At 53.9% G+C, this 13,273-nt stretch overlaps 1 protein-coding gene across 2 annotated transcripts; it reads right to left on the bottom strand.

Annotated features, from left to right (window-relative positions):
- Window positions 1-5,603: 5,603 nt before the first annotated feature.
- Window positions 5,604-12,400, bottom strand: LOC142046067 (uncharacterized). Of its 2 annotated transcripts, none has more exons than XM_075061454.1 (3): window positions 12,262-12,400; window positions 11,048-11,918; window positions 5,604-6,604 (listed from the first exon to the last, which is right to left on the bottom strand). In XM_075061454.1, the coding sequence occupies exons 1-3, from the start codon at window positions 12,352-12,354 to the stop codon at window positions 6,585-6,587; spliced, it is 984 nt and encodes a 327-aa protein (XP_074917555.1). In that variant the 5' UTR covers window positions 12,355-12,400; the 3' UTR covers window positions 5,604-6,584. The 2 variants fall into 2 exon arrangements, with proteins under 2 accessions (XP_074917555.1, XP_074917556.1); XM_075061455.1 differs by lacking the exon at window positions 5,604-6,604 and adding an exon at window positions 7,837-7,905 and having other exon boundaries at window positions 11,048-11,902.
- Between the last annotated feature and the right edge of the window lie 873 nt (window positions 12,401-13,273).

Here is a 13,273-nt window from a genome sequence, read left to right as displayed (position 1 = left end):
CCATCTTATTATTTAGACTTCTAGCATTTGTGTACAAGCACTTTAAAAACTTGTCTCTGTTTATCTGTCTGCCCTTTTCTGACGTGTCAGATTCTTTTGTGTGTAAATGCTTCTCGCCTGATGTGGCTCCTACTTTATCCTCTTCAAGCCTCTCTTCCTGACTAAAACTAGAAAAATCTCTAACACTAGATTCTTCTCTAATACAAGTCTCTGTCCGATCCACAAGCTCCTCCGCACCCATTGGCTTTCCCCCATCTCTTAGTTTAAAAACTGCTCTGCAACCTTTTTAATGTTAAGTGCCAGCAGTCTGGTTCCACTTTGGGGATGGGGCAGCCTATACAGGAAGGATGGGCTCCACCTAAACCAAAGTTTCCCCAGTTCCTAATAAATCTAAATGCCTCCTGTCTACCCCATCATCTCATCCACGCACTGAGACTCTGAAGCTCTGCCTCCATACCTGGCCCTGTGCGTGGAACTGGAAGCATTTCTGAGAATGCCACCATAGAGGTCCCAGATTTCAGTCTCTTTCCTAGCAGACTAAATTTGGCCTCCAGGACGTCTCACCTACTGTTCCTTACATCACTAGTGCCTATATATAGAATGATCACTAGGTCCTCCCCAGCACTACACATAAATCTATCGAGATGCCTCAAGAAATCAGCAACCTTTGCACCAGGCAGACAAGTCACCATATGGTTCTCCCGGTCACTACAAACCCAGCTATCCTTGTTTCTAACGATCAAATCAGCAATTACTAACAGCTGCCTTTGCTTAATGACTGGAGTCCCTCCCCTGACAAGGTAACCTCAGTGCAAGAGGTTAGCCCAACACCATCTGGAAGGAGGATCCAAATTATGGGAAGATTTCCCTCTGCTCCCATTGACTGCCCTCCTTCCCTGGGCCTCTCATCCTTTTCTGCCTGCAGTCTCTCTTACAGCTACCTAGGTTAACAACAGGGTTTGTGTTTCAATCAAGAAGTTTGTATTAAAGCTTAAATGGTTTAAAGAATGGCAAGAGAACCTCGCCCCCTTCCAAACTCCCTCACGAAACTCCCCGTCAGCAGCCCTGTTTGCAAAGCTTCCTGGTCGCTTGCTCACTGCTTTACAAAGCACTCCCCTATCACATACCACCCCACCCCCTGCTGTGAGCTACCCAGGGTAGGGGGCTGGGAGCACCCCCAGGACCCCAGCCCTGACTCCTGCACCCCCTCCCACATACCCAGCCCTCACATCCCATGCTCTGACTCCTGCACCCCCCACACACATCCTCACCCCCACCCTGAGCACCAAATATGGGAGCTCCTGCACACACACACCCACATTGCCATCTGCATCCCTCGCACCAAATGGGAGCTGCCCCAAGTAAGCACTCCACACTCAAATGTCCTGCCCCAACCCTGAGCCCCCTCCTGCATCCTAAAACCTGGCCAGAACCTGCACCCCAATCTCCAGCCTGCTTCTGCACCCTAACTCCCTCCCAGACCCTGCACCCCCAGCCCTGGACTCCTACACCCTGAACACTCTGCCCTCACTGACACCTGCACCCCCTCTCACACAGCCCTTACTCTTTCACCCCTCTCAAATACACTCCAATTCCCTGCCCTCCCTGATTCCTGCAACCACCCATAACCCCTTCCCCCACACCCCCATGTCCCTCACACATCCCCAACCCTGACTCCTGCCCCCCACATCCGCACCTGCATTGCTTGCATGAAACAGGAGCTGTCCCAGGTAAGCGCTCCACACCCCAACCACCTGCCCCAGCCCTGAGCCCCCTCCCACACCTTAACTCCTGGCCAGACCCTGCACTCCAACGTTTTTAATTTTTTTTTTTATAAAGGGCTCTTACCCAAAGCACTTTACAATAGTTAGCTAACAGTACAAACAATATTTGGAAGATCATTAAGTGGTGCACTGAGACGCTCAGTGATTTTCAAGTGGTCTGTGGAAAACTCAAAACTACAAAAACAATCAAGGTACCTCACTTTAGCCTCATTTACTTCCTATTACTTATAGGAGGATGAAGAAAAAAATGAAAGATGGGGGTGGGAGGGAAATAGAGAATGTTATTTTTCTTGCCTGTGTCCCAAGGAGGGACCTGTAAAATGAAGCTGAGCACAGGGCCCCACTAACGCTAAATCCGCCACTCAGCCTCCTTCTCTGGATACCCCCAGCCAGCATTCAAGGACACACGGACTGTCTGTGTGATAAGTAACCCTGGAGCAGCAGCTCTGACTCCAGCAGCCTGCTTGTTAGACCCCAGGCATAACTGTGGCCTGAGTGGAGAAGGCTCGGGGTTTGAGCGGTCATGGGGTAGGAAGCTTCTGCTGATTATGCCGCACCTAACCCTCAGTTTTACTTGAGCAAACAGGAGATATTTGACACTGTGCGATACGGCTCCTGTGCTCTGTTCCCAAAGTGTTCTGCAGCAGGGGAGGGTCTCTGGCAGCGTGTGTGTCACTGGCATATTGGGGTGATGCTGAAACAGGGCAGAGTAGAGGTGGCATTGTGGGCTGGCATGAACCATCTCTCTTCTTTTCCCCTTCCAAGAACAGAGGGACAGGAACTCTTACCCAGCAGGAAGGTCACATTCTCATAGGTCTCCTGCCATGACATCCCTGTAGGGCTCTCTAGAGTGGGTCCAGCAGAAGTCCCCTTCCTTGTGAAATTACACCAGCCAACCTCTCGAAGGTCACCGACCCCTTGAAAGAGCGAGAGTCCAACACTCAGTAACTCTGCCACACTCCAAAACCCCCCTATACATGGGGGACAGGAGCCAAAACAGAAGGTCTGGCCGTGATTTCAGTCAGAGTCCCACCCCCTCCCTGCTCGGAGCATCCAGGAAACCACCAGGGGGAGGGACGAAGAGAGACGCTCTCCTCTCTTCCCAGCAGAGCCATCTCACACTAAGCACAGACTGATTCAGGGATGGAGCCCCCTAGCAGGGCGTCAGGACAGCTCCTGTAGAAGCAACATCCTCCCCTCTGAAGAGTGTATGTGAAGGGAGAGGAATCTCCCCGTAACCTCACTGGCGGGTGCCCCCTTCATATCTCACAGCACCGCTGGGTAATCAGGTTCAGGCTCGCACTGGGAATCTGTCAGTTTTCCCAGCCCATGGAGCTGGGTTATTTTCTGCCCCACAAAACTAGACATTTCCCTGCCAAACCTCCGGGGTCTGTTCCTAAGAATTCTAGGCCACTTATAACTAACTCCCAGCAGGCTTCGCAACACCCCTGTCCTCCTCCCCTTTCTCTGCCTGTGCATTTCCTGCAAACCAGATGCAACGCTCCAACCAGATGTGCAAACCTTCCATCTCCCGCGTATTGCCTGTCCTCTCTTCTTCTGGAGGAACCCACAGCACGCCCCTTGTAATGACCTACCTGATGGCTCCTCTGCAGCCATTTGATCTCCCCGTGGTCACGAGAGGGCGAATGAGACTGGGGCGAAAACATGGACATTATTCCAGCAGCCGGCAGGGAGAAGGGCAGTTATGAAGAGGTTCAAAAACTAGGCTTTAATTCAATTTCAAGCATGTTCCCCAGCCCTTCCCCGCACACAACACCACTAGAGTCTGCCATGCTGAAGAAAGGCCTTATTCTGTGTACATGTGTAGACCTGGCCCTATCCTGCAGCTAAGCCACAGAGACATTTTAACCTCCTTCTCCCCCCTCACACCGTACAGCCTCTGTACGACAAAGTCTCTGAACACAAGGCTAAACAAGAGGCAGAACCAAAGGAACAGTGTGGGGGATTCCCTCAGACATCGGACCCCATTGGCAGCCACCCCAGCAGGGGAATAGTGGAGTCAGAACTTGGATTTTCCTCTGTCTGAATTCATCACTTTCCACAGGCAAAGTGACTCTATTCCAGTGGGGTGGAGGGGGGTTTGTGCTGAATACATTCTTTCCTGGAATAGAGATCTGGAAATCTCTCTCAACACTCTTCTTCCTCCCTGTCCCTTTCAATCTCTTGTCATCGGTATGATTCCAACACTCTGAACCTTATGTTCCAAAGATGGGTACCTGCATTGAACCCCTAAGCTTAATTATTAGCTTAGAAATGGTTAGAGCTGCACCACCCAAGAATAGTGTGTTTTGGGCACTCTTCCTGCCCTCAACCCTTCCCTGGGGACCGCCAGATCCTAAACCCCTTGGCTCTCAAAACAAAGGGAAATGAAACCATTTCCCTTCCTTTTTCCTTCCCAGATTCTCCCTCTCCTTGGGTTACACCAAGAATCACTGTGATTCAAACTTCCTTGAATCTAAAACAGACGAGGAAAATTCACTTCCCCCTCCCCCTCCCAGATCTCCCTGAGAGAGAGACAGTGATCCAAACACAGGAGAGAAATTAGGCTTTTCTCCCCTTTCTCTTCTCCCATCAATTCCCTGGTGAGTCCAGACCCCGTCCCTGGGTCTCACACAAGAATAAAAAGACAATCAGGTTCTTTAAAAAAGGAAAAGCTTTTAGTAAAAGAAAGAAAAAAAGTAAAAAATGTCTCTGTAAAATCAAGTTGAGAAATGTTTTACAGGGTCTTTCAGCTACAGACACTAGGAGAGTCCCTCCCCCAGCCAAATACAATCCTTCCAGCAAAATACACATTTGGAAAAAAAAACAATCAAAGACTAAAGGTACTTACTAATTGAACAGAGAGGCCTGTATCAGGAGACTGGAGAGAGAACCTGGTTGCACGTCTGGCCCTCTGAGCCCCCGAGTGAACAACCACCAAAAACTAAACACACACACAGAAACTTCCCTCCCTCAAATTTGAAAGTATCCTGTTTCCTGAATGGTCTGGTCAGGTGACAGCCAGGCTCACTGAATTTGTTTAACCCTTTATAGTCAAAAGAGAGGAAGTACTCCTGTTCTATTAACCCTTAACTATCCGTTTATGAAATCTCTCTTTCCTCCTTTTCCATCCCTTTCTTCCCTGCCCATCTGGTAGAAAGTCCCATTCCTGGGTAGTTTGCATCCCATGGCTGGATTTATTCCTGCAACTGCTAATGGGACAAGAAATGAGAGGGTCTGTTTTGTGGAGTCATTTTAAGGCCAAAACCCAGCATTTTCCCTTCGTTCCTTCAGTTACTTGGAATGTCTGGCTCAGAATTATAGTATTAACAGGCCAGGGCTGCCCTAGGGGCTAGACCAGCTGGAGAAAGTCATCCCCTGGGCTGGGCAGAGAAGAACTTTTTAAGGTCACTTCCCAGCACAGAACCCCACTGGGGGAGCAGCAGCTGCCAAGCCTGGTCTCCCAGATCACAATGGAGGCTGCAGTGTCTGACCCAGGAAGCTGAACCCCAATATCCTGAGCAGAGAGGACAGAGCATCTGAGCAGCTTCCCTCCTTTAGCTCTCTGGGAGAGCAGCTAATGAGAGCCCCTCCTCACAGGGAGAATTCTGATCTCATTTGCCCCACTGTCCATCTGGAGTCACTCCTTGTCTTTCCATGCAGTGACTCTGGATTAACAATGGTCTCAATGACACCAGATTTCAGAAATGAGTCCAGAACACTGGAAGAGACCATCATGTGGCAGTGCTGACCCCTCCCCCTCCTCAACCCCAGATGGAAACAAGAACTGGTGGCACAATTTTCTAAACGAGCCAAAAGTTCCTGCAGTTTTCAAAAAAGGAGAAAAGCAAAATCTATGTTGATTTCACACGAACAGTGTTTGATAAGTGGACAGAAAGTTATCACAGTGACAGGGCATGTGACTGGGGAATGCCGGGCAGTGCTTGGAGCCAGGACTCTGGCACAAGTTGATCAAAGAGAAGGATCATGGTTAGCAGAAGTTCCCACAGCCAGGGGCCCAGCAGATATTCCCTGGGACCCAACCCCCAGAGTCCCTGGCCAGGGACCCCAGATACCCATCAAAGCCCCACCAGCCAGGGAATCCCCACTAGACCATGACTGTCAGGTTGGGAATCCCAAAGGGTTCCCCCACCAAGAGCCCCCAGCAGCCAGAGACCCATCTACTTGGAACTCAGTTCCTCACTGCCTGCCTAGGACCCCCCTCCCCCCACCAGCAGGATCTGCCCTACCATTTGTCTGGGACCCCCTCCTCCACCCAGCAGGACCCCTTGATGCTTTACAGTGGGACCCCTCACTCTGCTTGCCTGGCATCCCCTGACCTAGTGCCAGGGACCCTCTCCCCCAGCTCTGCGCACTGGGCATGGCAACAATCCAAGGAGCCAGCTGGCGAAGCCCAAACAGAGCCCCCAGCACAGCACCAGGCTCCCTCTAACCCCTTGTCCCGCCTCCCCAAGAGACACCCACCCCCACTGTTCTGCAGCCACCAGGCCCCCAGCAATACCCACCTCCAGGACCCACAGCCTCAGGGATGGGCACATCACAACCACCCCCCCCAAAACACCAAACCTCCACAACCCACCAACCTGACTAGGGTACCCCCTGACCAGTCACCCAAACACCTCCCCCTACCACAATGCTCCTTCAACTGCTATCTCCCCACACAGACACCCTCCCCCCAGCAACCGTGTTACCTCACAGAGTGTGAGAAGTGGATAGAAAGTTATCACCGCCCCCTGCTGGCCAGTCACACAGGCAGAGGGAGCCCTGGGAGATGCCTCTTTAACAGGACAATGGAAGGCCTGGATGGCAAGAAATGTCCGTGGCCTGTCACTAGCAAGTAATGGCCACCATGGATCCACCCCACAGGTGGCTACATCTTAGCACAGGGGGACTCAACCCCTCACACAGACCTTTTGTCATGGGGTTTGGGATACTTCTGGACCCCACTGCACTCAGAGCGACAACCTCATCCCAGGCCAGCTGGAGACAAGAAAAGGGTCCAATCAACTCTCCTGTTACCAGCTGGGAACCACTGATCCCCAAACAGGGGGAGGCCTCTGGCTTTGATGTGTATTAAAGATGTGGCTGGTCTCTTTCATCGGCAAACATTTTAACAGAGATAAAGGGGGGAAGAAATGGTTCTCAAAGGAGAGGGGAAAGATCAACACAGGGAAATTTAACCCCCTGCAGCCTCCAGGATGGAAAAGGACTCAGGGCAACAGGTTTCCTCCACGAAAGGAGAAGTTGCTGGGATTGAGGAATATGGGGAACAGCCCCAAACATGAATTTGTATCGGGGGTGAGAGGCAAGTGGCACAAACAGGGACAGGATTCAATTAACGACCCCCCTTCCCCCCCCCCCCCCCCCCCCCCCCCCGGGAATTTCCTGGAAGCACAGAGACAGTTCAACCCCCACTCCATGTCCCATTGACCTTCCGCCCCCAGCAACTCCAGCTTCTCCCCCGCACACGGCGCTCTGTGGGTAGCCCAAAGCCCTTTGAATCCCGGCCCACGGCTGCTGATTGCCCCCTACCTGGACCCCTGCCTCACTTGTCCCCCAGGAACCCCAGCTCCTAACACCACTGGTCTTTGTCCCCTAATACCCCTATCTCAGGACCCCTGCCCCTAACTGCCCCTTGGAATCCCAGCCCCTATCTAAGCCTCCCTTCTCCTTGTTCCCAACTGCCTCCTCCTGAGACCCCCTCGGCTTTCCCCCAGGACCCCACCCCCTACCTGTCCCCTGATAAACCTCTGGGACTTCCATGCCCATCCAACCGTTGCCTGTTCCCTGACTGCCCCCCCGAACCTCTGCCCCATCCAACCCCCCCTGCTCCCTGGCCCTTGACTGCCCCCCGGAACCCCCTGCCCCGTCTCCAACTCCCAGCCCCCTTACCGTGCCACTCAGACCAGTGTGTCTGGCTCTGTGCAGCTCCAGACACATTGCTGCCATGTTCCCCCTACGGAACCCACAGCCGCCCCCCTCCCCGCCAGCACCTGCCTTCCAGATCTGAACATCTCAAAATTCGGGAGTGCTCAACCTCAGTTTGGGCAGCTGTTACTTCATTTCTCCCAAATCAAATATACTGATCCACTGTAACCAGCTGTAGAAAAAGTAGGAAAAAATTGAGCAAGAAATGCTTATTACAGGGGTCGGCAACCAATGGCACACGTGCCAAAGATGGCACGCAAGCCAATTTTTAATGGCATGCGGCTGCCTGCTGGGACTCCGTGTGTCATTAAAAATCCTGCCGATGCGGCAAGCCACGGGGTCCATGGTCCAACGCGCTCTGAGGGGCGGGGCGGAGGAGGGTTGCGTGCGGGAAGGGTGGTGGCGGCAGCAGGGCTCCGGCTGAGCGAGAAGCCTCACGGTAAGGGGGCTGGCTCCGGGACTGGGCGGGGGGTTAGCTAAGGGGTGGAGGCAGTCAAGGGAGAGGGAGAAAGGTGGGTGGGATCCCGCGGGGTGGCTAGGGGTGAGGGTCTCTGGAGGGGGCAGTCAGGGAGCGGGGGGGGGGTCGATGGGCATGGGAGTCTGGGGTCTGTTTGGGGGGTGGATAGCGGTCAGGGCACTCACAGGACAGGGAGCAGGAAGAGTCCTGGGGAGCAGTTAGGAGGGCGGGTCTCTGGGGGTGGTCAGGGGACAGGAGCTGGGGGTTGGATGAGTCGGGAGTTCTGGGGGGCTGTCGGAGAAGGGCGTGTGGGGAGAGGGTTGGGCAGGCAGGACCAGGGGTTGTATGGATCCAGAGTTCTGGGGGTCCTGTCACGGGGCGGGAGCGATTAGTAGCGTGGGAGTCCAGAGGGGCGTCGGGTGGGTGCGGGTGGACAAGGGGTTGGGAGTAGAGGTCAGGGGACTAGGATCCTAGGGGGCAGTCAGGAGATATGGGCAGGGAGGCTTAAATAGGGGGTGGGGTCCGCAGGGGTAGTCGGGACAAGGAGTGGGGGTTGGGTTTTTGGGAGGCAGTCCAGCCTCTGCTCTGAGGCCTGATCCCACCCCCCCACACCCCAGCCTCTGCCTGAGCCCTGCCCCACACACCCCAGGCTCCCTGCCCGACCTGTCCACCCCGCCTCTGTTGACTAATTCACCCCCCATGACCCCAGCCCTGACTGGCACCCCACACATACCCAGCCCCCTACCCTGACACATGCCCTGCTCACATGCCCCCAGTCCTCTGCCTGACTTTTGCACCCCACCATTCCCAGCCCGCCCCCCATCCCATGCACCCCACACCATCCCCTCCCACCCTGAGCACCAACGGAGCGAGTCACATTCCACCTGCACCTCTGCTGTGCCGAGTCTTCATTTATTCACCTATTAGGTTTCATGTGCCGGTCACACTTTTAATGTTTTAGAAGATCTCTACAAGTCTATTATTATATAACTAACTAATGTTGTATCATAAATAAACAAGGTTTCAAAATGTTTAAGAAGTTTCATTTAAAATTAAATTAAATGTTGATCTTACGCCACGGTCCGCTCAGCCCACTGCTGGTCTGGGGTCTGTTCACCTCGGCGGCAATGGGCTGTGGGGCCTGCAGCCGGGACCCAGCTGGGAAGGTCTGGCAGCCAGAACCCCAGACCAGCAGCGGGCTGAGCGGGGGCGGCGCGGGACCCAGACCGGCAGCCAGGACCCCAGACGGCAGCGGGCTGTGTGGCTCAGCCCACAGCTGCTCAGGGTTCCATCCGCCGGCTCCTGCCACCCGGGATCCCAGCTGCCAGACCCGCTCAGCCTGTGCCCGTCTGGGTCCCAGCTCTGCCCACATACAGTGGGAACCTACCTTCTCCTGGTTCTAGCACATTCTCTTCCTCTCTCTGCACTGAGCTGAGGTGGGAGTGGACAAGCACAGGCTCGGGTGAGGGTCTGGCCAGAATAGAATGAGGGAGGGGGCTCAGGTTGGGCAGGATTTGGGTGTGGGGGCACTCCTGGGCAGCTCCCATGTGGTGTGAGGGTGCAGGTGAAATGTGAGTGCTGTGCAGGGGCTCCCGGTTGTGCTCAGGGTGGGGGATGGGATGGAGGGTGCAAGAGTCAGGGCAGGAGGGCTGGGGGCATGAGGGGGGTGCAGGTGTCAGGGTAGGGGGGTTGGGTATGTGTGGGGGTGCCAGTCAGGGCTGTGGTCATGGGGGGGATGAAAGAGTCAGAGGGCTGGGTGGTACAGGGCTCAGGGTAAGCACCTGTGGGTGTGTGGAGGTGCAGGGCTCAGGGCAGAGGGCTGAGTGTGTGGGGAGGGGGTCAGGGCTCAGGGCAGAGGGCTGAGTGACTGCCCCCCAGAACCCCCAACTCCCCCACTCCTTGTACTGACTACCCCATCCTGGGACCCTGCCCCTTATCTCTTGACTGCCCCCCTAAAACTCTACTCCCTACCTGTCCCCTGACTGCCCCAACCCTTATCCACACCCCCACACCCAGATAGGCATGGGAGTCCAGGGGGTCTATCTAACTGCTCCCCGCCCCCTGACAGGACCCCCAGAACTCCCGACTCATCCAACCCCCCACAGCTCCTTGTCTCCTGACTACCCCCTCCAGAGACCCCCCCACACCCTAACTGCTCCCCCAGGATCCACCCTTCTCCCTATCCCTTGACTGCTCCCACCCCTTACCAAACACCCCTTGCTGGCCCCGGACGTAGCCCCCTAACCATGAGTCTCCCCGCTCATCCGGAGCCCTACCACCGCTGCCCCTCTGCGCATAGCCCAGCCCTGCCAGTCCCTTAGAGCGCTGCACGCGCAGCAGCAGGGCTCCGGATGAGCTGGGAGTGTCTTTCCCTCCCCACGGAGCCAAACGCTGTCCCGCGGGTGCGCCTAGCCCCGGCCCCCAGAGCGCTGTGCACGCAGCAACAAGACTCTAGGGGAAGGCGGGGGAGGTGGCAGCGGCTTGCTGCGCTCAGGCCGGCACCCCGGCCTGGGACTGCAGACCCCGCAGCTTGCTGCGTCAGCAGGATTTTTAATGGTTCCAGCAGGCAGCCGTGTGCCATTAAACATTGGCTCGCATGCCATCTTTGGCACGTGTGCCATAGGTTGCTGACCCCTGAAATAAAGCATCACTTCCCCACCCCCACCCTTCCTTTTTGGCCCACCGCTGTTTTGGTGGGGCAGCGCTGGGGAAGGAGGCTTTGTTTCTGCAGGGCTGGGTGGCCCTGGGGCGGGGTGTTTCTACAGGGCTGGGAGGTTTCGGCCCTCAGCTGTTTTCTTTGGAGTAATGTGGCCCTCGCCGCTTTACAAGTTGTGCAGGTCGGCATAAGGTTTCTCACCTATGTCGATTCTCTGATGATTGATAAGGTGTGAGAGCTGATTGAAGCTTTTCCCGCACTTAGAGCATGTGTAGGGCATCCTTCCTGTGGGGATTCTCTGATGTCTGATAAGGTGTGAGCGCTGTTTGAAGCTTTTCCCGCACTCAGAGCATGTGTAGGGCCTGTCTTCTCTGTGGATTATCTGATGTGCGATAAGGCTTGAGCGCCGATTGAAGCTTTTCCCGCACTCAGAGCATGTGTACGGCCTTTCTCCAGTGTGGATTCTCTGATGTTTCATAAGGGTAGAGCTTTGATTGAAGCTTTTCCCGCACTCAGAGCATGTGTAGGGCTTCTCTCCTGTGTGGATTCTCTGATGTGTGATAAGATTTGAGCGCTCTTTGAAGCTTTTCCCGCACTTAGAGCATGTGTAGGGCTTCTCTCCTGTGTGGATTCGCTGATGTGAAATGAGGGTTGAACTATAAGCGAAGCATTTCCCACACTCAGAGCATCCATAAGGTCTCTCACCAGTGTGGATTCTATGATGTGTGATAAGCTGTGAGCGCCAATTGAAGCGTTTCCCGCACTCATGGCATGTGTAGCGTGTGTCTTCCAAGCTGATTCTCTCACTTGAAATAAGGTCTGAGAAGCTACTGAACTTTTCTTCTGGCCTCTGCTCAGTCTCACAGGCTTTTGCTTTTGCTTTTTCTGGGCGTGCACAAATCCCGGAAACATTCCCTTTGGATCTTCCTGATAATGTCCTATATGCTTCTACTTGCTCAGCATCTTCCTGCTGGGGTTTCTCCTCCTTGTTATCACTCACCATCCCATCACCGGATGGGAGACAGAGAGAATCCAGACATAGATCACTACCTGCACCTGAGAGAAAGAAAATCTCAGAGAGAGGAATGGAAAAAGGGATGAACAATCCAAAATGGGTGGGAGAGATCAAACATATCTGGAGCTGATTTTCCCCAAGCCCCTCCCCAGAGGAGAGAGGAAGGGATCGGTTTTGGTCTGCATCCCACCAGAACTCTAAGGGGAAAGAGAGACTGGGGAGCGACCTGCTGCCAGTTGTTAGTCAGGATATGTGGGAAGCCATGAGTGACATCTACCTAATGAGTCCACATCTGCAGGGAACAATCCTGAACTTGGGAGAGCTCAAAGTCTTTGTAGGGCATCCCAAATATTTCCTGTATTCACAGACAGTTCCTGAGTTGGTTTAACCACTTCCTCACCTCTGTAGGCAGCTCTCGGGAGCACTTCTTTCTCAGAGACTTGGAGATCTGGGACCCACAGCTCTTCCCCTCGTTCCAGCTGCAACATGACATTAGGTTTGGAAACTGGAAACTCTATTCAGGGCAAAGAAAAGAAGGGAAGTCAGTGGAATTGGTGGGATACTTGTTACCAAAAAATATTCCATAGTTTTAAGCCCAGCTCATTTTTAAGCAGTAACAGCCCAAGGACAGCTTCCTTGGCTCAAAGTGCCAGGAGAGTTATTATTATTCTAAAATCATCTTCATTATCTTAGTGCCTAGGGACCAACTAACAGTGGGTCCCCACTGTGCTAGGTAAAATACAAAAAGAGAATAGTAGATGGCCCACACCCTGAAGAATTTACAATCTAAATAGACAAGACAGACACAGAATGGAGGAAGGGTAGAACCCACTGTTAGAATGGAGATATTCAGGCCTGCCTGTAAAGCCTAGACTTCAAGAACTTACAAGTATTTTTATCACTTAGCTAGTTACAGGAGTATGAAAAGAAAGAATCAAAATCTCAGTCCGCCTGTGTATGGGCCTTCTCTCACTAGACTAGTCTGAGGACTTGATCTTAGGCTAAGGCAGTGGTCCCCAAGCTTTTTCGTCTGGTGGGCACCGGACGATGAACCACCAAGGATCGTGGCCGGAGGACAAGCATCCGCCGAAATGCCGCCGAGAACCGGTAACATCAAGAGGCATCGCCGCCGAAATGCTACTGATTTTCGGCTTCATTTCGGCGGCGACGCGTCTTGATGACGCTGCTTCTCAGTGGCATTTTGGCGGATGCTTGTCCGCCGGCCACCACATGGGTGCACATAGATGCCCTGGCAGGCGCCATGGCACCCACAGACACCATGTTAGAGACCCCTGGGCTAAGGCCTTTGGCTTAGCAGCAGGGGCAGCCATCAGCTGGGAAGCAAAGGGACACATCCTCACATCCCAAACCAGTCACATTGGAATAAGGTGCTATTGGGCTCTTAGGAATAC

This window comes from Chelonoidis abingdonii, unplaced genomic scaffold, assembly GCF_003597395.2.
Source record: "Chelonoidis abingdonii isolate Lonesome George unplaced genomic scaffold, CheloAbing_2.0 scaffold1188, whole genome shotgun sequence".
Taxonomy (NCBI): domain Eukaryota; kingdom Metazoa; phylum Chordata; order Testudines; family Testudinidae; genus Chelonoidis; species Chelonoidis abingdonii.
Note: the sequence above shows the minus strand (reverse complement) of the source record. Positions and strands in the feature narration are given on the sequence as shown.

What these genes read in the sequence shown, in the direction of transcription:
- LOC142046067 (XM_075061454.1), bottom strand. Translation starts at nt 12,354, where the DNA reads ATGTCATGTTGCAGCTGGAACGAGGGGAAGAGCTGTGGGTCCCAGATC. An exon ending in CCCGAGAGCTGCCTACAGAG is followed by an intron (nt 11,919 to 12,261) that starts GTGAGGAAGTGG and finishes CCTCTCTCTGAG; the next exon opens with ATTTTCTTTCTCTCAGGTGC. An exon ending in TCATCAGAGAATCGACATAG is followed by an intron (nt 6,605 to 11,047) that starts GTGAGAAACCTT and finishes CTTGCCATCCAG; the next exon opens with GCCTTCCATTGTCCTGTTAA.